Source organism: Dermacentor variabilis, chromosome 6 (assembly GCF_050947875.1).
Source record: "Dermacentor variabilis isolate Ectoservices chromosome 6, ASM5094787v1, whole genome shotgun sequence".
NCBI classification, from domain to species: Eukaryota; Metazoa; Arthropoda; class Arachnida; order Ixodida; family Ixodidae; genus Dermacentor; species Dermacentor variabilis.
This window is the reverse complement of record NC_134573.1, coordinates 102,060,708-102,084,805: the sequence shown is the minus strand read 5'-3', so window position 1 is coordinate 102,084,805 and position 24,098 is coordinate 102,060,708. Positions and strand designations below refer to the sequence as shown.

Here is a 24,098-nt window from a genome sequence, read left to right as displayed (position 1 = left end):
TAGCGTGTTGTGAGCGCCCATTTTGAGAAGGAGGTCTGTCGAGGTCGAGTCTGGGAGCCCTAGGGCTCTCTGAATGCTCTTCCTAATGATCACATCTATTTTCTCTTTTTCATCTTGTTTAAACACAATATACGGTGTGGCATGCGCTGTTCGGCTGGTAATAAAGGCTTGTATGAGTCTGAGGAAGCTGTTCTCTTTGAGGCCGTTTAGTGCAACTCTCCTAAATATCCTCGTGACCTGCGCCGCGTATCCTTCTAACTTTTTGATTGTCCTGAGGTAATATCAATTTTTCTGGATATACATGCCCAGAATTCTGATTTCCTCCACCTTGGGAACCTCATTTCCGTTTACGAAAACACTGATGGGTCTGCTGCTACCAGCGCGTGTCCTTTGATGTTTTGGCTCAATGATTAATAGCTCCGATTTCTGTGGCGAGCACGCCAAGCCTCTGCTGGCCGCATACTCTTCCACCATATTCGCCACTATCTGTAGTTAAAGTTCGGTGGCTGCGTTACTCCCAATGTTAACCCAGATGTTGATATCATCCGCGTAAATGCTAGCTCTTATCGATTTAATGTTATTGAGTTCCGCCGGGAGACCCCTCATCGCTATGTTGAATAGGAAGGGTGATAGCACCGACCCTTGCGGGGTCCCCTTGCTCCCAAGTGTGATGGCAGGAGACTTTACATCCAGAAATTTTATATTCGCCTCCCTCTGTGACAGAAAGTCTTTGACGTATGCATATGCCTCATGTCCCACACCTACCTCTTCGAGGCCTGCCAAGATAGCATTGTGGCTAACGTTGGTGAGCTTGAGGCCTAGGATCGCCTTGGTGTCAGTTAAGTCGTATCTGTCTAAGGTATCATGCCTAAGTCTGAGCATGGCATCTTGTGTACTGAGCCCTGGCCTGAATCCAACCATTTCATGCGGCCAGAGATCGTTTTCCTCCGTGTACCTGGTCAGTCTCGTTTGAACAACTTGCTCCATCAATTTCCCTACACACGAGGTGAGGGAGATAGGTCGCATGCTGTTCAAGTCGGGTACTTTGCCTGGATTTGGAATGAAGATGAAGTGCGCCTGTTTCCATGTCTTCGGGAGTTCTCCTTTCTGCCACGCCTGGTTCATGTATTTGGTCAGTGCGATGACGGACTCATCATCTAGATTCCTGAGAGCTGTGTTTGTTATCCCGTCCGGGCCGGGGTCTGATCTCTTTCTGAGGTTATTAAGCTCTGCTCTAACCTGTGTCGTGGTGACGGGGGTATCGAGATCTGAGTTGGGAGGTCCCTCGTAGTCTTTAAACACCTCGCTCTCTGCTTTTACAGGATATGTCTCTTTGAGCTCGTTAATGAGCTCGTCATCTGTGCCTACGAAGCCATGACTCGCTCTCACCTGGTTTCTGCGAGCTCAAATTTTGGTTTACTAGGGTCGATGAGATGTCTGAGAAGGTTCCAGCTTTTTGAGACATTCATATTGGCTTCCATCTCATCGCACTTGCTGAAACAATTCTGGTCATTGAGCTTACTCGCATGCGTTTCTATTTCTTTGTTGAGTCTGTCTAGGTCGCGCCTGATATTCCTGTTCCATCTTCGTGCCTTGAGTATTTTCTCAAGGTCACTCTTTATGCTCCACATGTTCAGCAGTTTGCTGTCTAGCGCTGGAGATGCATCATCATCCTCTGCAGTTGTAGTCGCTTGCCCTATGTGCGTTTTAAGAAGGTGTGTCCACTCGTCGATATTGTAGATATCATTGGGCAGTGAGGCCCCCCTTCTTCTCTCTCTGAATTTATCCCACTCCGTTAATTTCGGCTGTTTGATGAGGCGAGTCTTGACGCCTTTTCCTAGCATGAGCGAAATAATAAAGTGGTCGCTTCCTAGAGTTCGTCCTGTGCTTCTCCACGTTACTGTTCCCGCCATATGACTCATCGTGAGGTCGGGTGCAGTGTCCCTGGTTTTACTGTTGCCTGTGCGTGTAGGGACGCATGGATCAGTACGAGTAAGCCCTAGCGTTTGTATATCCTCCCAAATTCGTCTACCTTTGGGGTCGCTGTATGTATATCTCCATTGCTCGTGAGCCGCGTTGAAATCTCTCATAAGGATGAGAGGTCTCCCATCTGCGGCTTTGAGAGTGTTGCAGAATAAAGTAATGAATTTAATTTTCTTCTGCCTGCGTGTGCTGTGCACATTCAGCAGGAATATGCTATCTCTATTTTTCTTTCCTGTGATGATATCAACGAGGACAGCCTCTGCGTCGCACGGGGAGACATCATGGACTACGGTTGCAATGTTTTACTTTACGACGGTGGCGACTCGGCATGTATCCCCCTTACCGCTGTCAAATCTTTGGTAACCCGATAATCTAACAGGGGCCTTTACCCGTTTCTTGCATGACTGTGGCTACGGGTGCTTCCTGCTGTGGCTTGAGGTATTGTTGCAGCAACGCTCTTTTCCTCTAGTACCCCCTACAATTCCACTGCCACAATGTGGAGGCATTTTTATTACCCGAACGTTTATTCATTTCTATTAAGAATCGTTTCTATTGCCCCAATTTTCTCGCACAGCCTAGTTATTGTCGTGCCTAAGGTATCCACTGACGCGCTTAGGCCGTCTATCTTGCAAGACTGTTGGTTCACTTGTGCCTGTAATAGCACAATTGCTCCTCCCTTCTGTAGCTGTTCTGCGTCCATGGTTTCGTTCTCCTTGTCCATTTTCCTCAGCCACGTTTCAGTTTTCTTTTGCCAAGGTTCTAGAAGATCTTCGTAGTCATCTCCGGAAAATTTCGAACCTGCCAAGTTGCCTGCCGTCCGGGTATCCAACGGCTGCACCACAGTCGTGATGGGAATGTGTACCGCCAGCGAAACCACTGACGGTCGCTCAGCATCCCCTCTCTTCACTGTACTTGCCAAGTGTCCTCATGAAGTGATTCTTGGAATAGACTCCATGACAGTCCATGCTGCACTAATTGATTGTTCTCTGCCTCGAGCTGCCTGAGTACTCTGCCCACACTGCTGCAGACAAATCCCGACTTCGGTGCGCAGAATTTGTACGGCCGCAACCTGATGCTGTGACCTACGTCCCCATGTCTCCTTTCCCACCTCATTGCGATTGCAAAAAAACGTAGTATGCCCGCTCTATGACGCGCTCCTGACACAACAAATATCGCTTCAGAACAATGTTGTCATGGTTACCAGCAATAGTGCATGACTACCCTTCCTGAACTTTGCGTCATCTCTGCAGAGTCTTGCCCAAGGTGTAACAGTCGCTGTGCTGTACACATTGGACGACTTCACGGTTTCTGCGTTAACACCTGATCTACCATCTGACTGCTGAATATTTGGCACCACAGCAAGAATCCTCATTTGCTTCCCTCTGGGTACCTTCAGCCGATAGACCTCCCAAGTGAACCTTCTTTTACGCCTCGGCTTGTACCTCCTTGGCCCTTTTCCAACATCGTCCTCGGATAACAAGTGGGTGGCCGTCCCAACGGGCTATGCCACGCGTCCTTTCATTAAAGGAGCCTTTCGCTGTGCAACTGATGTCGCCGATTTCCTTCTTCACGAAGTGGTCTTGCACCATGGCGCTCCTCGTCAGCTACTCAGTGATCGGGATGGTTGCTTCCTTTCAGAAGTTGCCGATGAGCTTCCCGCTCTTGCTCTGAGTCCCACAAATTGACCACGGCTTACCAACACCAGGCCAACGGACTTACTAAGCGTCTCAACTGCACATTCACATATATATGCTCTCCATGTACGTCTCTGATGACCACACATATTGGTACTGCACGTTGGCGTTTGTGGCGTTTGTGGCATTTGCCTGCGATTCATCACGCCACGATGTTACCTCTCTATCTTTTATCTGCTCTATGGCCACGACCAGCTCCTACCTCTCGACTCTCTTCTCCCTCCCGATGCCAACTCCACTACTTTCTACGCTCACGATGCCATTGTTCGCGAGGTCACAGCATGTCGTGTTGCCCGTGATCAACTTGAGGTGTCTCAGAAGAACCGAAAACTCCTTTATGACCGTCGCCATCGGTATGTTAGCTTCAATCCTGGGTCCCTTGTCTTGCTCTGGCGGACTTCGCGTTGCCTCGGCCTCTGCCAAAAACTCCTGCCCTCTACATAGGGCCTTACCGGGTCTTGCGCCAAGTGACAGAACTAACCTACGAGATTTCACCATTAACTCCGAAGTCTTCCTCTGATCCACCAGTGACTGACATCATACACGTTTCCCAAATGAAGCCTTATAATTCGAACACTGATTCAACACACTAAAATGCACCTAGACGGTGCTCCTGCCACCGGGAATTAATGTTACGTGTTACGTTGTAGTTTGTGCCGGTATGAAAGGACTTGTGAGGGGAAGTTGATGTGACGCTGGCATCGATCAGGGGTGTCGCTCTGCCCTGTGGTACAGAGCTACTCATTATGCCTGTATATTTATCCGCTGTAAATATTCTTCTCCGTAATATATATAGTCGCCAATTTGAGCATTTGATGTCTCAATTTTCCGAGACTTTTCTGCTCTCTTAATGTTTCCAAATAGATATGCAGGAGGAGATACATGCTCTAGTTAACAGACTCCAACCATATAATTTAAATTCCACAGAACTGATTTAAATGGGCACATTGATAACATAACGAAATAAGTTCCACTTGACGTTCTGATTGAAACATCGCAGCTGGAGCCGATGCAAAGCTTCCTCTTAAGTGGAAAATCATGCAACATATGCTCCACCGATATCTTCACGCACGTGCGCAACAAAAGAAAAGACAGCACGAAAATTTAAGGTCGATGTATTATTCATTCTGCCACGAAAGAAATGCATTTTCCCCGATTAATTTATTCACTCACACAATTTTTTCATTGTGTTTCAAATGAAGCAAACTGAATGGAAGCGAATTTAGCAGTTCAGTAAAATTCTACATGCTACCTGTAGTTGTACATAAAAAAACGAAGCTCAACACAATATTTTCTCTTAGTCAGAAAAGCATGAAGCATGCACCTTCGCCTTCGTATTAGTAATCATCGCTCAAGATACAAACGTTTAAGGCCGTACTTACGGTCCACATATCGTAGTCCATTATTCCATATGACCGGTTTCTCTTGAGCACAGGCTTCTTTGACTGATTTGGAAGGTTGCTTGGCTTCGGCTGCCACAAAATCTCGCGAGAAACATAAAGCAATCGCAAGTGCTACTAACGAAAAGATCATCGATGACTTGAGTGGTGACATTTGGGGTGCTTTCCCCAATGATGCGCGTTGAACGCTGCGCAGTGAAGAGCCAGACACAAAATGATTCGATGGGAGGCAGTTAGCGTTTTGAGACAGACCAGTTTTCTTTTGTTGCCGACGCTGTCGGCGCACAATAGCGCGAAGAGTGTCCCGACAGGAAACAGCGTTCAAACAGTGAGGAACATCTTATTATAGACCATGAGGGAATGGCGTGAATGAACGCCAGCGGCATTCGAGGTAGAGGTTGCGTGCGTGAATCCTTTGGCAGCTGCGCAATCCTTACATGTGGTTCGTAGACGGTTTATCGCGTGCTAGTGGAGCCGGGCTAGAGTTGCAGCTGAAGATTGTTCGGAGAATCCTACACTGTACCACGCCTTCTCCACGTGTATCGCACTGAACACCTAAGATACTTCTTAACCTTAGAGCTCGCGTCATTAGCGGGAGAATATTGTAATGCAGGGTTTCTAGAAAACAGTGTCAAATGACATTTAGAGCAACGCGAGGGAATTAGTGACGTCATAGCACTGATCCTGAACTGATCGTTTCATTTGAAAAGAACAGTAAATTAGCACGGCTCATTTTTCACGATGTCTACACAATAGAAAAAATACGTGGTCATGATCGTCAATGCTGGAACACATGCGCTTGAAGCTGAACAACTTTTCACACGCGAGGGCAATTACTTAGCAAATACGGCATTTCCTTTACCGACATCTCAACGCTTGGCAAACGTGTATACATCTCTCATTCTCCTAAATGTGGAATCTCACGAGTAGTCTGATCCTTAATTGTGTCTAGGCCGTACCTGGGTGTCGTCAAACACCAGTGCATAACCACATTCGCGAAATTAAGTGCGACGCTAGATGGTATGTTGCGGAATTCTACAAAGAAGGTTTACGTTCCTTTACATGGTCATTGGCGCACGTGTTGCTCTGTCCTTTCCGCAGGACAGTGGTCGCACATAAGCGATAAGAGCGTTTCATAGCACGTATGTATGGGCACGTGACCAATGTGATAGCCACTATTTTGCGCCCCACACGGTTTCCTTGGCGATTTTTATATCGAGCTCAATGCATTGGTGGAGATGAGATCGCCATCGGACTTTCAGATAGTAGTGTTACAGAAAATGTTACAGGCGCAGCGCCATAGAATTGCAGGACAAAGCGGCATGCCACTTCAGGCAAGCATGTTTATCATCTGTACAAGCTAGCACGTCGTATCACGTCGGGTTTGTACTCCATAGTAGGCACCTCGCGAAAACCCAAACCGTACTCTACGATGTGCAAAAGTGCGGAGAAAAGTACATTTAGATGTGCACCATGCATATTGACAACTAGCAGCGTGTGTGGTTTTTCATGGTGCACAGCTTGTTCCTTAATTCCCGAACGTTTTCATTTCATGTGTACAAACTAATGCTCCGAAGCACTGCAAGTAGGACAACAATTTATTTAATTTTTTTGCAACACATTATTCGAACCAGCGACCTTCATGTACTTATTACCCACTAAATTATATTTAAAATTGGTTATTCTTGGGCACGTTATAAATTTTAAAATTAAGCATGGTCGACACATAAGGCATGTCACGTGTAGAAAATATTGCCAAAGTCTGCAATGTTGCACGAAGAACACGTGGATGGTGGCGTTGGAGACGTCGAAGAACATTTTGGGCTGTCGTTTCTCTACGCATGTTGGATCAGCCATTAAAAGCCATCCGTAAATAGACTTACGCTTCTGTTTGCACTGGCCCAACTTGTAATCTCTTCTTCATGCGTCTCGAACCAGACCCGTGCTGTTTTCTTTAGGTAGAATATTATGTTAGCCAGCATAAGCGTGTTATCCCACCTATCGTGCGTTCGTAATTCTGCAACTTGTCATCGACGTCAACGTTGTCAATCCCAGAAAACATGCCAGGGTCGCGAGACTGAGGCAGAATGACCGTTGCTGGCATCGACGGGGCCGCGGTTGAAGACTCTCCTTCGTATGACAATGCGGCCAGGTTACATCAGCTCTAGAGCTCCATCTTGCGCTAGTGACTGCCGCGCACGTCCACCAATGATGTTACTGGAAAAAAGAAGCGTTCGTCTACTTACAGATAGCTTTTAATGGCTGAGCCAATATGCGTAGAGAATCGACTGCCAAAAATTTTCGTCGTCTCCAAGGCCACCATTCACGTCCTCTTCTTCCAACATTGCAGGCTGCGACAATATTTAGGTTACCACAACCTTTGACATGATGATCCCGAGAACACCTGCCACAATAAGGTCCGTGGGTGTTCCTCCTAGTTACATCTCGCAATGCTGAAGGAAGGCTTTTTCTAAAGATAAGCGAAATACTGATCCATTTTGCCTCAAGTTTGAAGATGGATATTGCTAAATTCGTGCAAATGTCGAGTTTCATACTAGAGGAGCCCGCCCCGAGGACAGTAGCGCAATCGCAACTTGCTCTCTAAAGCACTTGTATAACAATTAATTGGTCAAATGTGCATCGTCAATGTATATCTACTTGGTCTACCAAGCAATTTTTTATGCTTGCCACTTTTAGATTTATAAGCCTTCGTCCACTTGGCACATTGCCCCACTTAATCAATTCCTTTAGTTACTGATGACAATCTTCGCTGAAAAGCCTGGGATGTTGCAGTCCAGAAGAGCCAACTTCAAAAAAGAAAAGGGCTGATTAAATTGTTTATGCATGCTCAAAATTCCGTACAAGCACACTGCACTTCGTCCACCTGAACGAGCAAATGTTATAAAGAAATCCACACTTAACCGTACTTAAACTAAATATATGCTGATATTGAGAGACGCCGGACAGGGAAACACTGCATTGTCACTGAGCATGAAGAAAGCAAAAATGGCAATCTTCCATGTTATTTAACCATTCAAGCTTGTTCACGCTTTTAGGCAAAATTGTGCGGCCGCTTGCGTATCCCTACGGTCATGTCTTCGGCAGTCACGGCGCCGAATCCAATTTTCATCTTTAGTGGAACCTGCAAGTAAACGGAACAAAAATACGGCGCCATGGCAAAGTGGTTAGTACATTCATTCATGACAAGAGTTGGTCACATTGCCTCGCTATAATATGTCGCGTAATGGCAAGCATGATTTATAGTATACTACAGAGCACCATGTTTACAAATCTCCTGATTTCTAAAAATAAGTGGGGTAACGTCGGTCTTGCCTGCAGAAATGAACCCTAGTGTATATAACATTTGCCTGAAATAAGGTCACTTGTACGCCCGGTGCGCTACCTGCAACTTAGCAATTGCTTCCCCTCGGGTTTCCTTTCTTTCCTGCTTCCTTTCTTTTCACTGGAACTCCTCTGCTCAGTCCTCAGAATGCAGAAGCCATGCCGAGGAAATGCCAGTGTGCATGTGGGCGCGCGCACTTGCGAGCGCGCGCGTGTGCGTGCTGTTAAGAACGGCCCGCTGACGTGCAAGTTTTGCCAGCCAGTTCCGACAGCGGGCGTCAACTTTTCCTGGAACGCCACAGCAAACCTCTAGCCACGGCGTCACTAAGTCGACTGTGTGTGGAGAACAATACGCGGGTCCTCGACTCTCCGTTGCTGGAGCCAAGATGAGTGCGACGAAGCAGGCTTTGTGCCTGAACCCGCCACCGCCAACCTGATCTGCTGTGAACGAGGGATTCCCCGAGGGAACGTAGTTCGAGGACCCTTCCCACGCGCCGTTCAAAACGCAAGACAATGGGCAACCGGCGGGCGCGCTGCGGGGGTCAGCTCTAGGAATAAAATGCGCCTTTATTGACGTAAGCCCCGAGTTCTGCGAAGACCATCTGACCTCGGTTGTGAACCGTGAACCTGTGCGGAAATGTGTGTGTGTAAGCCCTCCCGATTACGGTGCCTGGTCGTCTCGCCTACGGTGCCTGGTCAGCTCGTCTACGGTGCCTGGTCGGACGTTTCCCTCAACTTGGGATCGAGGGAGGACCGAGTGTTTATGAACCGCTGTTGTGCGGCTGCTCAGTGTACTTTCTCTCGCAGTCATGCTAGACTGATGAACTGCAACGTCCGTATGTAGATACTGTAAATAAACCCATATTCTTCGTTCTCGATGAGAAGCAGTCCTTCCCTTCAACAACGTCCTCAGCGTGGATAAGTTGGACGACGGCATGGGCCAGCTACCATCTAATTCATGCCCGACTCCAATCTTGACAACTGGTTACGAGCGGTGGCATTGAGCCCCCGAATCCTTACAGTGTGTGCGCGTGTGCGTGCGTGCGTGTGTGTGTGTGCGTGCGTGTGTGTGTGTGTGTGTGCGTGCGCATGCGTGTGTGTGCCCATTCGTGTGTGTGTGTGTGTGCGCATGTGTGTGTGTGTGTGTGTGTGTGTGTGTGTGTGTGTGTGTTTGTGTTTGTGCGTGCATGTGTGTGTGCGTGCATGTGTTTGTGCGTGCATGTGTGTGTGCGTGCATGTGTGTGTGGGAGCTCACAATAAATTATATGGTAGATGCACCACATTCTCACCCCCACCTAGGCCAGGAAGACATTGTTGTTCATCGGCTTTAAATAGACGTTGAATCGCCATCCAACTTATTTATTTGGTTGAAATAGGGGATATGCGAAATTGTGTAGGTTAACTACAGCCTTGGTAGAAAATTACGTGCACAAGCGTTCCGGAGCACTATGGAAGAACAACGCAGGAAGCATTTCAAATAACCTCAACGAACTCAACATGTCACAAAGCTGACATTTTGGGAAAAAAGGATCCTCTTATTGAATAAACTGCGGCCATAGTTTCAGGAGCGTGCGTTAATTGTAGGCTTTGTAAAAAGTTTATTAGTCAATTCTAGGGGAATTGTTTGCATACTAAGTTGCATACTAAGTTTAATGTGGGGAGATGTCTTATATTTTGTTATTTAATTGTGAGTTTTACATATAATTAATTTGCCACGGCGCCGTTTCTAGCTTGTCCGGACAGCGATTAATATCCCGAGGTTACTGTGCTAGGGGAAATGCCTGAGATTGTGCAATAATTTCTCACTTCTGAATTTCTACTCACGCGATCTGTGCTCATATAATAGCTGTAAAACAATAATACCGCCTTGTCAACTGTCATAATGACACGGAACGCACTTAGTTGTTCAGCCATGAAGTCCAGAGCGAAAAAAAACTTTGATATTGCATATATGGCGTCGCAAATCCGGACGGCCAACTAAGCGACCAATTCTGCTGGTTAATGTACGCGAAATCAGGAATGTGTCCTTTTGGATTGTTCTGAGTAATCTGTTTGATGCGGTAGTCGCCTCCGACTGCTTTCACGGTTTGTCTTTCATCGTATTCTATTATGTGCAAATGTCGCATCTATATATGCTATCAACTAGGCTTGAGGATTGGACGAGTTGGTTTCTTCCCTTCCTTGTGGCGTTGTGGCGCTGTACCAGTTTTAGAATATGCAATCAACCATTTGTGCTCATTTTTGCTTCATAACATTTTAGGTGGGGCCCAGAATGACTCAGTAGCTGAAAACAAAAGGACATCAAAGGGGAAGGACATTCTTATCTAGTTAAGCTACATTCTAAAATGTAATAAAGTTCCGCAGGTGTTACATCCTTGTAACACAAAGAAGACGAAAGCCTGCTGCACATTTGGTAGTTCATTAAGTTGTACAATCGGGGCTTGACTTCTTGCATGACATAGCGAGCCGCAATGGAAAGTACGCGCGTGGCACCAAGGCGGCCTCCTCACTAAGGCGCAGCGGCATGCGCTTCTTCCACAATGGCGTACTTGCACGCTCCTCCATCGCTCGCCGCCGACAACCGTCGCCGCCATCACCGCTCCTACTGTGACGTCCATGTGCAGAGCGCGTGCGCACGCTTTGCTGCGCAGCAACGCCTGGTGCAACAGCAATCACTAAACTTAAAATTCGGCAGACATTTAAGACTGTTTACGTGTGGGAATGCGAAAGCATTATACCGTTTGTAGACCTCGGAACGGCATCAACGCGTTCATATTATACACGCATGACGTGGCGCCACCGCCTCCACAGCGTCACGTGCGCCGTGCAATGACGCACGCACTGCAGTGGTCAGCGAGATGGCTGCGGCGTGACGTGCGCGAGTAGGCACGCACTAGGCACACCTTTACTAAGCCGGAACAGTGGAGCAGCCGTGGCTTCAGGGAAGCGTGCTCGTCTCGTAACCCCTAGGCCCGAGTTCGACTCCCACTGTGATTAAACATGTAATTGTTGGGGTTTTACGTGCCCAAACCACTTTCTGATTATGAGGCACGCCGTAGTGGGAGACACCGGAAATTTCGACCACCTGGGGTTCTTGAACCTGCACCTAAATCTAAGTACACGGGTGTTTTCGCATTTCAATCCCATCGAAATGCGGCCGCCGTGGCCAGGATTCAATCCCGCGACCTCGTGCTCAGCAGCCCAACACCATAGTCACTAAGCAACCATGGCGGGTTCCCACTGTGATCGAAATGTACCAATTTTTTATTCAATGCAACTAATTTACTTTGTTTACAGGAACTTCCCTGAGAAATCTGATGCCAATCCGGGCAGATTTGACGTGTTTTTACTCCTTGCGGCGTCGGCCGTTATTCGTCACCGCATAGTTTCGCCAAGGTAACTGCCCACATATACACCTACATGCTTTTGCCTTAAAATACTAACTTGAGCCGGTTGCTACATGTCTGAAAAAAAAAACAACTAGTCACAGCGTCTCTCTCTCTGGCGTCCCGTTCTTTGCGCTGTTACTCGTTTTTTTTTTTTCATGCAGTCTAAAAAGTAAGCCACTTTCTTAGCCAAAAAAGGCGCAAAAGTAAGGTGACGATGTCTTTGACGTCAGAGTGTGGCAAACGCGACGCCTGCCTCCGTGTGAGCAGTTGAAGACCTGTGAATTCTCGTAGCGGCGCCGTTGCTTCCGGGCCGAAAAATTTATCACAGGTGCTTGGCCATGAGTGGTGACGTTTTTTCTAACCTGAGCCATTTTCTTGGGCAGAAAAAGGAACGAAACTAAGGCATCTTAAGACAGTAATCTACCGGATTACCGTTTTCAATATTTGCCATACGGGCAATATTTGCCACTCAAGTTTCTCACGGGTAACTACAAACAGAAAAACACAGCTAGCACTAAAAACGCTCAATACAATCGAAAAGCGCCAACGTTTGCGAAGTTCTGCAAACTAGCAGAGGAAGATAGAAAACAGAGGGAATAGATTCAAAGACACAGTTCCTTTAACAACTGCCGTAAATAGAAGAGCCCTAGAATACACATAGTAGTTGATGGACAGCTTTGAAGCTGAGACGGCTGCCGTAGCTATTCATGGCAACATAACATAGCACATACATAAGTATACATATAACAAACTCAAACGTGCACAGCACTTGCGGGACCTGCTGTATATATGCAATAACTATACTAGTCTCAGACACGAAGGTTTACTAGGATCCAAAACTTTTTATGCGTTCCAAAAACACTTAAAGTAACCGTTTTCTGTAGCCCCGATTTGGCTATGGGCCAAGCATTTTTTTTTCGTACTGAATAGTCGGCGGTGTACCAACGTTAAATCAGCGATTATTGTTCGTCTCGTATTACCGTGCCCGGGGCACTGATGAAGGAGGTGTTGCACAATTTCGTCAGCGTGGCTAAAAGGTGATTGTGGACTAGTAACATGCACTGACTTCTGTACAAGTGCTCTGATGTGCCCTCTTATATGAACATGTTTCGTTCGAAGTACGAAAAGCGGATTAAAGCTGCTATAATCTTTGTAGCAGGGTGGCCTGCTAATCACAAATTTACACAAATTGGCAACGTTGTTTTGCTCAGTTATGTCCACTGTGGCCCACCATAGGCCGCAGGCGCTAGGACTCCTTCGCATAAATAGTCCGACTTCACCTTGCCCCTTTGAGAGCACCAATAGATGAAACACAAGCTTCACGCAGTCTCGACATCCTCACCTGAGTTTTCTCCGTCCGAACAAACTGAACCTTGTGAATAGAGTGCAGCAACGCGACCTTGACAGCATGAAGTCCTAGCCGCATTCCGATGCAGTTTCTGGGTCCAGCCCCAAATGGAAGATAAGTGTAAGGCCTGATGGAGCCTACGTTTTCGTCACTGAACCTGTCCGAAGGAAAGCAGTATAGAAATGAAAGTCAAATAAGTAGCTTAAGTGTGGCATTGAACAGAAAGAAAACACACCAGTTCCGGAGAACAAGTGCACACAACAGCGCCAGCCTTGTCTGAGGTATCGCTACTGTTGTTTACTAAATGCGGCAAAAGGGGAGGTTCGCCTAGCGATGAGCACACAATCCCAAAGTCGTAGCTAAGAAACGAACAAAACAGCAGTGTTTCAAGGAATTAATTAGGCAGAAATAAATAAAAATAAAGAGTATCTTTCGCAATTGATTGGGAAAAAAGAGCAGCAAAGTGTAGAGTTGGCCGAGTTTGGTTTCTGTCCAATTATACATTTCGTTTGAGCTATCTACAAAATACGATGCAACGTGATGCATAGCTGCAGTGACACGGGCGGTTTGTGATTGCTGTGCGCAATTTATTTTCTTGACATCGTGAAATAAATGAGAATGAAATGAGTCAGCACGTTATCCTATAATGATACAACACTTGAGGTGCCATGAGAGTTGTTACCTCTCGGGCTTGAAAGCATCTGGCTCCGGGAAGTACTCCGGGTCCCGATGGAGAGCGTAGATAGGCACGACGACTGTGCAGCCCTTGGGAAGCTTGATTCCCGTTTCACCAAGCACGTAGTCTTCGAGCGCCGACCGCTCAAGCCTTGTGGTGGTCGCGCAAAAGAAGGCAGCAGGAGCGGACGTTTAGAACAAATCACACAGTTTTGCTGTAGCGTTGCGGCCGTTTGACGCACGAAGAACGGCCATGGCGACGCTATACGCATGCCCTGGGTGGTGCTTTTGTAAACGCCTTGCTCGTGGCATACGAATGGCCAACGCCGAATTCTGTGGCCCCGTATGGTACAGAGAAGTTAATGCATTTCACGCCAACGATGACGTCTTTTCCTTGGGCCTGCCTGTGTCGGAACAAATCTTATACTGCGATGTGCTTTTCAATTACTTCTAATGTTTCATTTTTTCACAAAGGCAACGCTGATCCCGCTGGTTGCGGGAACATAAATACCACATCAACTAAGAAATGATTTACTGCTCTGGGCGACTGGAATTTAGATGCCAGTAAACAACGGTGACACCAGTGAATACACAACAAAGTGATGAAGCATTAACTAAATTTTTAATGTCGAACTGGTGAACTGCAAAGCGCACCCATAGTGACTACGAATGACGGATTTTGTAACTTGATTACTCTTTGGGGCCTTGACTTTAGGAGGGTGGACGAGCGCCGCGTATGCAAGAGCATCAGCTTTTCTATTGCAAGCAATGCCGATGTGGGAGAGAATTCACTGAAACTTTACTGCGACGCCTGTGCTGCCGAGTTCTTTCACGAGGGGCTGGTAATTTGCGCCGAAACTTGATGGATGGTAGACAACGATATAGTGGTTGCAACTCAGCCTTTAAGTCCGTAAGAAGATTCCCGTAAGAAGACTCTGTGGAGGCAAAGTCTTTAGTTTGCGTAGAGCAGCAGCTATTGCCACGCCTTCCATAACTGTCGACGAGGCTATACAGTCCAGACGCCCAGGCACCGTTAATCCCAGAGAGATAATGTGAAACGCACCTGCGCAGCAGTCTTCGTCTACTTTAACAGACCCATTTGTGCATACTTGTAGGTGATTCGGGAAAGTCGTGGTCGAATGCTCCAGAACTAGTGACTTCGCTTGTGCAGATGGAATGCTGCTCTTTGACTTCAATTGTAGTACACTTGATTTGCGTGTAATATCATTGAATGTTTTTTGCCTCTATCTCGAGCAGTGCGATCCTAAAACTACAAGTATGTTCGGTGCTGCATAAAAATGCGATCACCCTGCGTAACCAAGCGATTCGGTCGAAAGGAAACATCATTTCTATATCGAGTAAGGACATGATCTTCTCGTACACCAGCAAGGTTAGCTAATACGGGGTCCATTGATTCTCTGAACTGTACTGTATGCGACGAGACCGGAGACATTCAACACTTTCTGTGGTCTGGCCGAAATACCAAAATGAAGAGGACGAGCTACTCGAGAGCCTTCAAAAGAATGATCCTCCGCATGCGGGCCTGCAACACCGTGTGTTCCCAGAAAGATCAGCTATAACCCGCAAAGAAACTACACGTATTCTTATTGCATTCTTAAGAGAGACGCGTTTGATCAAGCTGTGGTGATACCGCAGTGATATTTTAAGAGACGCTCGGGAGGAGCTGTTGCCGACCCTGATCACAAGGATAAACCATCTGTTACTATAGCCCATCAGCATCACCACCACCGCGAATGTTGAACTGGTTCCACTGAGGATTCTCCTGTGATAAGAACCAAAAGTACTGGGGATACGCCTGTACTCTGGTTTTAATGTGTTTGTGTTTCGTGCAAGCGGCTCATTATTAAGCAACTGGAGTAAAAGCTTTTGTAATACTATTCGGCGTGTTATTTCAGACTGCCAAAAAAAAATTGCCTGTGCCAGATTTAACAATGCTAGTGCTTGAGCTGTATTACTAGAAGAGGTCCATGGACAGTACTTCCACCTTAAATTTAAATGTATATTTCACTAATTAAAAATTTTGCTGGCTCCGAGTTGCCAGTTCTTATTATACGCGTTACAATTTCACAACTTCCAATTTTTGTAGTTACAAGTGAGTGTGCCCTGAAACTTATTATTCGCACTATTATAATTTATTTCTGTCTTTCTGGCCTTTTGCCAGAGGACAAGCACTTCCGTGCAGGCCTAGAAAGTTAACTTACCATTAGCCTGGTAACCTGTCGTCGCCGAGAACTGTCCGCATTCAAGTGTCACGCACATCGCTTTGGACACCGCACGCGCGGCAACAAAGCGAAAAACTAACAACCTCCATTGTGACAAGCGGAGCTGGAGTGCGCCTGCAAGCCCTGGTTGCGCGCGAGATTCCACCACGGGGAGCTGCGTCACGAGTTGGAAACCCCGGGGCCTGATTGGGGGAGGAAGCGGGTGGGCGCTGGAGGAGCCCGGCGCATGACGGGGGCAGTCATTCGACTGACTCAGAACGGCAAGTTGGGCCAGTTGGTTGGGATTCATGGTAAGGTTTGCAACAGCGCACCCAAGACAAGGACAACAGAAGGTATAAAACGACGACACGGCGCTGACTCTCAACTGATCGTTGACAGTCAGCGCCGTGTGGTCGTTTTATTCCTTCTGTTGTCCTTGTATTGGGCGCGTTGTTACAAACCTTACCGTGAATTCGACTGACTTTCGCTGCGTGAGTGTCGGCAGCGATGGTCTTTATTTGCGAACACATGTTCGCCCTTTAGTAAAGTATAGGGGTGGGCGAATATTCGACGTTTCGAATACGAGTAAGTTATTGTGCTAACTATTCGGAGTCGTATTCGAACAGGAAGCGTTCCGTATTTTCAAATTTTAGAACTAACCAGATTTTTAGCGAAACCCGCTATTTAAAATCTGGTTGCTGCTCTTCTTCTGCTAAACAAAATGTCGCATGTTATGAGAAATGAACCAATGACAAACATTTTCGAAGCAATGCAGAAACAAAATGAGTACAGTGCAAGGAGCGCTGTTTGCGGTTATACGGCGGAAGTAACGTATGATTTCGGCATGGAGTGTGCCCTTTAGCATTTTTTGCAGTCGCGTATGTAGCATTTCTGCCTTTTACGCTGCTACCAGTCATGTTTTCCTTGCAGAGGGCCTTTTTACACGCACCTATGGCGCAAAAGTCCTTCAGTAGTATTTTTTTTTCACTTCTGACCTTTTTACGGTCACCATTTATTCAGCGTTTTTTTTTTCTTTTTGGTAAGCTAGCCGTACAGCAGCAATACATTCTTGGAAAGCTTGTTTGCAACAAGGCTCTAAAGATGTTGAGAGTAAATCCATGTTGTTCAAGGGCCCCGACGGCTTTGGACCTTCGCGATTTCCTCTTTTCTAGGGAAAATATGATTTCATAAAGTTTTTAATCAATATGGTAGCGCTGTCCCATTTTAGAAAAGAAACCATGACTACTGTTCTTGCTTCCACGAACTCCGTACTAAACGTTCGTCTAAATAAAGTGAGAAAAAATGCTTAATTTAATTTTATATTAATTTAAACTTAATTTAAATCTTTTGTGATAACTGTCTGATCTGCATTGCTCTACGCGGTGTTATACGATTGTTAATATATTTGCACAATCCAAACATCCAGTTCTAAATGTTGAGAGGAAATGAAAAAAATGGGAGGATAATTTGGGCCACCTCAAATGCATATGTTGGGTATCGTAGCTTCAATTTTCAGCATCAGCACGTAAACGAAACGATTTCCCATTGCTGAATGTGCATATCAAAGATGGCGCTTTAAAATTATCAAGTAAAGTGTACTTGTGACATGATGTGAAAAACAAAGAGCTTATTGCCTGCATAGAAATTTCTCTCCACTGTACGTGATTAACAAATCATGGATAGTGGAGAATAATTTTGATTCACGCTTTTTGTACTAGGACTGAGTGTTTTTCGAGACGGACTACCACGCTAATTAGCCCCCGAGGCTAGGCTTACCTGGCCTGTAGCCACACCACCAACCACCACCGCGATTGCACAAATGATGCAGTATGTAATAGCGTTTGGCACGCAATGATACCATTCTTTCTAACTGAAGCAAAAACTGAGGAATAATGTGTAGTTCAAACTTGTTTTTTATATATAATAACATTTCTGTCTGTTCCTGCGACATATTGTCGAAACAAGTTCGCAATGAGATCGAGCAAACTAAGCAATTTTTCTCTAAACGATTCAGCGGCCTCTAAAAAGCGAAATACTCAAATTGCCAAACGTAAGAAATCAGTCATTACGGCATGTGGACCGGGAGACAATCAGATAATTAGAAATTACGAATAAATTAAGCTTTCTTGCACGTCGTTGTAATACCTTGGGGCTGAAGGGTATAGTCGTAACGTTTCGGAGACGACGCAGTGCAGGTACTTGAGCTTCGACACCACGTCCATGCTGGGCTCCTCTCCCTGCGTAGAGATATGCGACGCGTTACCCGCACCCTTCACGCAATCGATGTGACGCTATGCTAGTAGCGAGCAACACGTCGCGGGTTCGACTCCTTCTTCTCGGCGAAGAAAATGCCACCGACACCTCGCGAGCGTCTTTCAAATAGTTCAGTTTGCTCTTTTTCGCCAAGTGCGAAGCACAACACTCGCTGGCTGGGACACTGGCTATAGACCGCAGTATGCAAACCTTGCGAATTGTGGGCTTTGAAAGAGAGAGAGAGAGCGATAAAAGGAAGGCAAGGATTTTAACCAGTCAAGAGTCCGGTTGGCTACCCTGCGCTGGGCCAGGAAGGGAGAAAGGGAATAGAAAGGAGGGAAAGCTAGAGATTGCGGTAGAGAGACGTGTGCGTGGGCTTTGAAGATATTAAAAATACAAATACCACTTATTCTTATTCATGGGGTTGAATTCGGCATCCTGCTATACGTGACGTTTATGGGTATTTACTGGAAGCACGTATAAGTGGTGAGATCATGTACTAACTATGCGCGTTTTTGTTGAAAGCAATTTATGCATTCAGTTTGAATGGAACATATTGTTACACACGATGTGTTTAATGCAGAACCAGATGAATCTGGTTGATAGGCGCGTTTTTTGAACAGCGGTCCCGCGGCAGCTTGGCTAACATCGTTCTCTTCTTTCTTCTATCTGGTTGTCTGCGTGGCAGCCGTGGTTCATGACAGCTCTTGACATTTCCCCGCTGGCAGACGAAGCCCGCCGGGCGAGTCAGTCATCTCGTGGGTTGTAACGCCTCAGACGCGCGACGTGTGTCACTTCAGCCTTGGCCGAGCGTCGTCCACTGCTCGTGAGACGCGCAATGCGATAGTTCACTTCGCTGAGGCGCTCCAGAATAACGTAGGGGCCGACGTAGTGGGCGAGAAACTTCTGGCACAAGCCACGCTTCCGCAACGGCGTCCAGAGCCACACAAGGTCACCAGGATCGACGTAAACGTGACGGTGGCGCCCGTCATAGCGTATCTTGGACCGGTCCTGCGATGCCTGGGTGCGTAGCCAAGCGAGAATATATAGCGAATATAATTTCGCGTGTAAACTCCCAGTCCCTCTTTCGTAAACCTTTTTCTTTTCTTTTCTTCTGCCGTCTGTCCCTTAGGGCTTTTTAATACCTCCCCCCCCCCCCCTGCCTCCACCGCGCAGGAGCATGTTCTCGACTACACACGCCGGCTCAATTATCTGCATTTCATCAATGAGCTCTCTCTCTCTCTCTCTCTCTTTCAATTCATGCTGATGAGGGCTTTCGTTCAGTGTGTTGAGTCGTTTTCTTTTCTTCCGGCTTAGAGAAAACAGATCAGTTCGTGCTCAACTCGGCAGCCACAAGAGTAATTCAAACTCATATGTACCGCTGTATGCCCACATGATTAACCAACAAATAACGACAGAAGAAAGCGCAAAATTTCAATTTTGTCCGAAAGCTCTACAGCTGGAGCCAGCATCCACAAGAAGCAGTGAAAGCGCCCGCAGTCTACCTGATTATGGGGGCACGCCGCAGAAGTGGATTCCGGAATAATTTTGAACAGCCAGGGTGTATAACAAGCACCTAAATCTAAGTTCACAATCTAAATGCACGCCACACGACAGTTTCTGCATTTGTGCTTTTGTGGAAATGCAGCCGCAATGGTCGGAATCGAACCGGCGACCTCGAACTCTGCAGCGCACTGCCGTAGCCATAAGGTTCCCGCAGCGTGCAGAACTGAATGAAAAGTTCGAAAGAAGGTAGACGATCGATAACCATAACGCTTTTCGTTTCGATTTCGTGGCGAGCTTTTAAAACATTCTGCTACTCTAAATATTTTCCGGTTCACTCAAAAATGACAATTTACAGTAGTTTATGGCATTCAGATCAGCTCCTCTTTGACACACTGTCTAGATAGCAGCATATCATATCTACACGCACTTACGCTAATGTCTAAACGAGTGATTGTGACAGGGGCTGCACTTGGTATCCGCGGATATTTTAGACTAATGTAAGCATCGCACTCATTATTACTCTATGTTACTAAGGTGGATAGAGGTTGAATGTGAGAGCAGAATGAAAAACAAAACTTACTGTTCTTGTTTCTGTTTTTTCTGTTTTTTTCTGTTTTTGTTTTCTGTTGTTAATTTCGCGCTGAAGCCGTCGTGCCAGTAGGTCATGTCTTTATCGTAGGTCAGAGGCACGTCACGCACTGCTCAAAGTACATTCACGCATTTCCGTTACTGTGGCTGAGTAAAAAAAAAAGCTCTGGAAGCTTGCTAAGTTCATAATTTCCCATCTGTGTAGCTCAAATAAGGAATAATCACGTCTTCCTATGACTATATTATGTTTTGCAATAAACATTTACAAGAGATACGAAAATATGTCTGATGGAAGGTATCCGCCTTTATTTGGAGAAATACGGCGCACCTTTCCTAAATTATATGACGGTAGTAGATCATTTAATAGGAAAATATGTTTTTATGACTTTAAGAAATTCTGAATGCATTGAGTGTTATATCACAATGACTACAGAACTGGACCGACTAACATTGTTATAGTAATTGAACACTTTTTCTAAATGCACACGCATGCTCAGCTTGTGCAACAAGATATTGTCACGTTGTAGGGACGGCAAAAAACACAGTAGCAATACTGTGAATGACGAAACTAACTTTTCTTGGGCAAACCTGTGCCTACAGAAAACAGGCTACACTTAAACCACAACGATGGCTGCGAACACAGTCGGCGATCGTCGAAATCGGATCAGCAGGTCAAGGGCGTCGGCTTTTATACATGAGTCCTCGAAGGTTCCAGAGTAATCACTGGTGCAGGCGTGTCTTCCAGAAAATTCTACACAATTCGCGTCGCACATGCCGTGAGATTACGCAAGCTTCGGTGACAGCAGAAAAACGGGTAGAAACATCGATAACATTCGAGAAACTTCCAATACATGCGGGCGCGTCCCGTGCTGAGGGATAACATTTGTTACACGAAAAAATCGGTCACCCGAAAAAAGATAAGCAAGTACACGTTTCAATATAATAAAAAAAATGCGGCAAATTTGGCACCAGGAGAAAGCTTGTTTCGATGACGCGATGTCGAGCGTCTTACAGGGGGCTGACACACAATTTTCAAGGAACCATCTTTAAAAATTTGTTTGTTGTAATGGAAAGCTTCTCGGTCATAGTGTTCAAGCATGGCAGTAGTAAAGCTGGGAACGTCATGGAACATTTGTTATCAGAACTTTTCGATCTGTAGTTGCGATCGTCTTTACGCAGACATATGCGCGCGGGAGTTATTCTACGCGAGCATTGGTGGGAGGCACATTGGCGGTAGGCCCTAGCCGCAAGAAGTCTGCGGTTTTCAAGGCGATGTTCATAGGGTTCATACTTGTTGAACTGCTAACCTACTTCTCTAACCACGTGTTTCGTGGTTTCTAGATAAACACTCGGCCTCTTCAGTAAAAACCTCTTTCTCTATTTCTGTTCAATTCCTTTGGTGGTATACAAGCCAAGCCAAGTTCGTTTCAGGCAAAATCCAGTCTTCGAAAGCAAAACGATGCTTTTACGCGTGATGGGCAGGAAAGCGTGTCGCCGTAGCCAAGCGCGCGCCGTTGATTTTGGAAGCCGTCGTCTCTCGAAGAACTGGGCGAGGTGGAGTGAAGAACTTCCGCTGGTGCGTGTGACCAGAACTAAGATCCATGCGTACGAACGAGCGAACGAAATAGGTAATGTTCACAACGTGGCAGCTGTGTGCTAGTCGAGGTCAGGCAATGAACAACTTTATTGTAAGAATGAGAAGGCGTATGTATACAGGGTATGACGTAATAGTTCTGAGGAAATCCGCAAGGTGGAAAAAAGTAATAATAAAAGGGAAATGAGACATCCAACCAATCATAGCAATCGCTGCGAAGGAAACCCGTGCGAGATGCTCGAAAGAAAAGCCTGTCAGTTGAAGGAAAATTTGTCCCGGACTACAGGACAAATCTTTCTTCAACTTCCAGGCATTGGCACCCTAGTATTAGGAGTCAGCCGATAATAAAAATAGTAATGCTGTTATGAACTGTAGCACAAACTTTTTATTGAGAGGCATCGCATTTCCGCCGCTGTTGTAGGATCTTCAAGAACACAATTTACAAAACTAACAAAATAAATCTAAAGAGTTTACAGTACTGATGATAAGTAGAATTAGATTAGCTATGTGCTCAGCATACAATGCGTCAGAGAATACTCACTCGACTGAGGCAAAGTGAGTCGTATGAAGCCGTTTGCCGGGTAATCTGAGAAAGGCATGCCCTGCAGGTGCACTTCTCTGGCACAAGCCTGCTCCCGTTGTCGCCTGCAGTCGTCTCAGTGAAGGACGTGCGGACCTCTATTCCAAAGGTATCAAAGTACATCATATTGTACGCTACGAAGCTAGTGGGCATGCAATTATATTGCAGTCGGAATCTTCGACAAGGTAAAATTGTCAGCGAGGGCGATGATAAACGCCGTACTTACATATTATACAGCGTTTGAAAGTGGCTGCTCCCGGTAATATATGAACAACAAGAACGTTATTGGTGCCGAAGTGGAAAGAAAGAAGCAGTGGGTTCCCAAATGCGCTCTGTGGAATTAAACCTAACGCCTTCACAGGCTCGATCATCCCAAGACTGGTGAAGAAATGCGTCGCGAATGGTTGAGCTCTAAAATGGGTGAAGCCATCATGGAGGAGTTCCAGACTATAGCAGTGATGTGAACTTCACGCACTTCATTACGCGAAGGTTGTTCAAGTAAGAACCTCATACCGACAACAGCAATGTGATGTCAAAGGCGGAATTTGATTTCGCCGAGAATTGGACTGTCGTACTTCCGGATGAGAATACAAGCGTGCCGCTGGCAGGTGTTGAAGATCACTTTGTTCACCGGTGTTATTTCCTCGAGGAAGCTGACGATAAAATATGCCTTGATTACCGATGACGGCCCTCGTCATACAACGGATACATGATTGGCGTTACCAAAGATAAAGGCACATCTTGAGGGCTGTGCACCGATATTTACGTCCAGGTGGCATGTGTGAGAGACGGTGCTGCGGCGCACTTGATAAGCTTCAAAAGCGCAAACTGCGCTACAGCAAGTGCTAAATAACAAAATGGATCTACTCGATCACATGACATGGGATGAGCGATTGCGGTGGTTCAGGGTGACCTCGTCAAACATCAAGCAACGCTGTATAACTTGCGGTCCCATGTCACTGAGGCGATATAGTGTGTGCCAGTGAATTTGTCAACATGCTTTCGACTAAACTGAAGAACAACAACATTTTTCTCATTCCTAAGGGTCAACTTACTAATTTGCGAGATTAAAAAAAATGAGACTGAAAAAACGCAGGAGTCACCGGTGGTAGGAGGCTTCACACACGGAAATAGGGAAAGTTTAGGGAAGGATCCTGTTTCTTTGTAGCGCGCACACCTGATTACGAGTAAAAACGCATCTGAATTCGCTTTGCCAAAGGGATGAAAACAACATCGCTGTAAAGGACAGCAGTCGCTGAAGAATACCTATCGCCAAAGAGGTTAACTTGTCTTCGTTCTCGGCCAGTACTGTAAATGGACGAAAGCAATTTATGAAAAAAAAATATTTTAGGGAAGGTAAGTCGTGTTCCAGCAGGCCTGTGACATTGCCATGGTTATTGCAGCCTTGAACTAGAGGCTCCACGTATAAACTTATTAAAAGAATAAAGTTGATTCTCTCTCTCTCTCTCTCTCTCTAGAAGGCCCTGTGGATAATGCACGTTTCTACGGTATATAAGCTGCTGT

General features: G+C 46.1%; 2 protein-coding genes across 2 annotated transcripts in view; both read right to left on the bottom strand.

Moving 5' to 3' along the window:
- The window catches only part of LOC142584299 (uncharacterized), a 90,042-nt gene extending 84,672 nt beyond the window's left edge, over positions 1-5,370 (bottom strand). The window contains exon 1 of the mRNA XM_075694443.1: positions 5,060-5,370. Coding sequence (XP_075550558.1) covers positions 5,060-5,231 — 172 coding nt within the window. The 5' untranslated portion in view covers positions 5,232-5,370. The remainder of the gene's footprint in view (positions 1-5,059) is intronic.
- A 2,624-nt stretch (positions 5,371-7,994) lies between these two features.
- Positions 7,995-18,280, bottom strand: LOC142584296 (cytochrome P450 3A19-like). The gene is made up of 4 exons (XM_075694441.1): positions 18,199-18,280; positions 13,839-13,982; positions 13,151-13,313; positions 7,995-8,219 (listed from the first exon to the last, which is right to left on the bottom strand). Exons 1-4 carry the CDS (start codon positions 18,273-18,275, stop codon positions 8,130-8,132), a joined length of 474 nt encoding a protein of 157 aa, XP_075550556.1. The 5' UTR covers positions 18,276-18,280; the 3' UTR covers positions 7,995-8,129.
- Between the last annotated feature and the right edge of the window lie 5,818 nt (positions 18,281-24,098).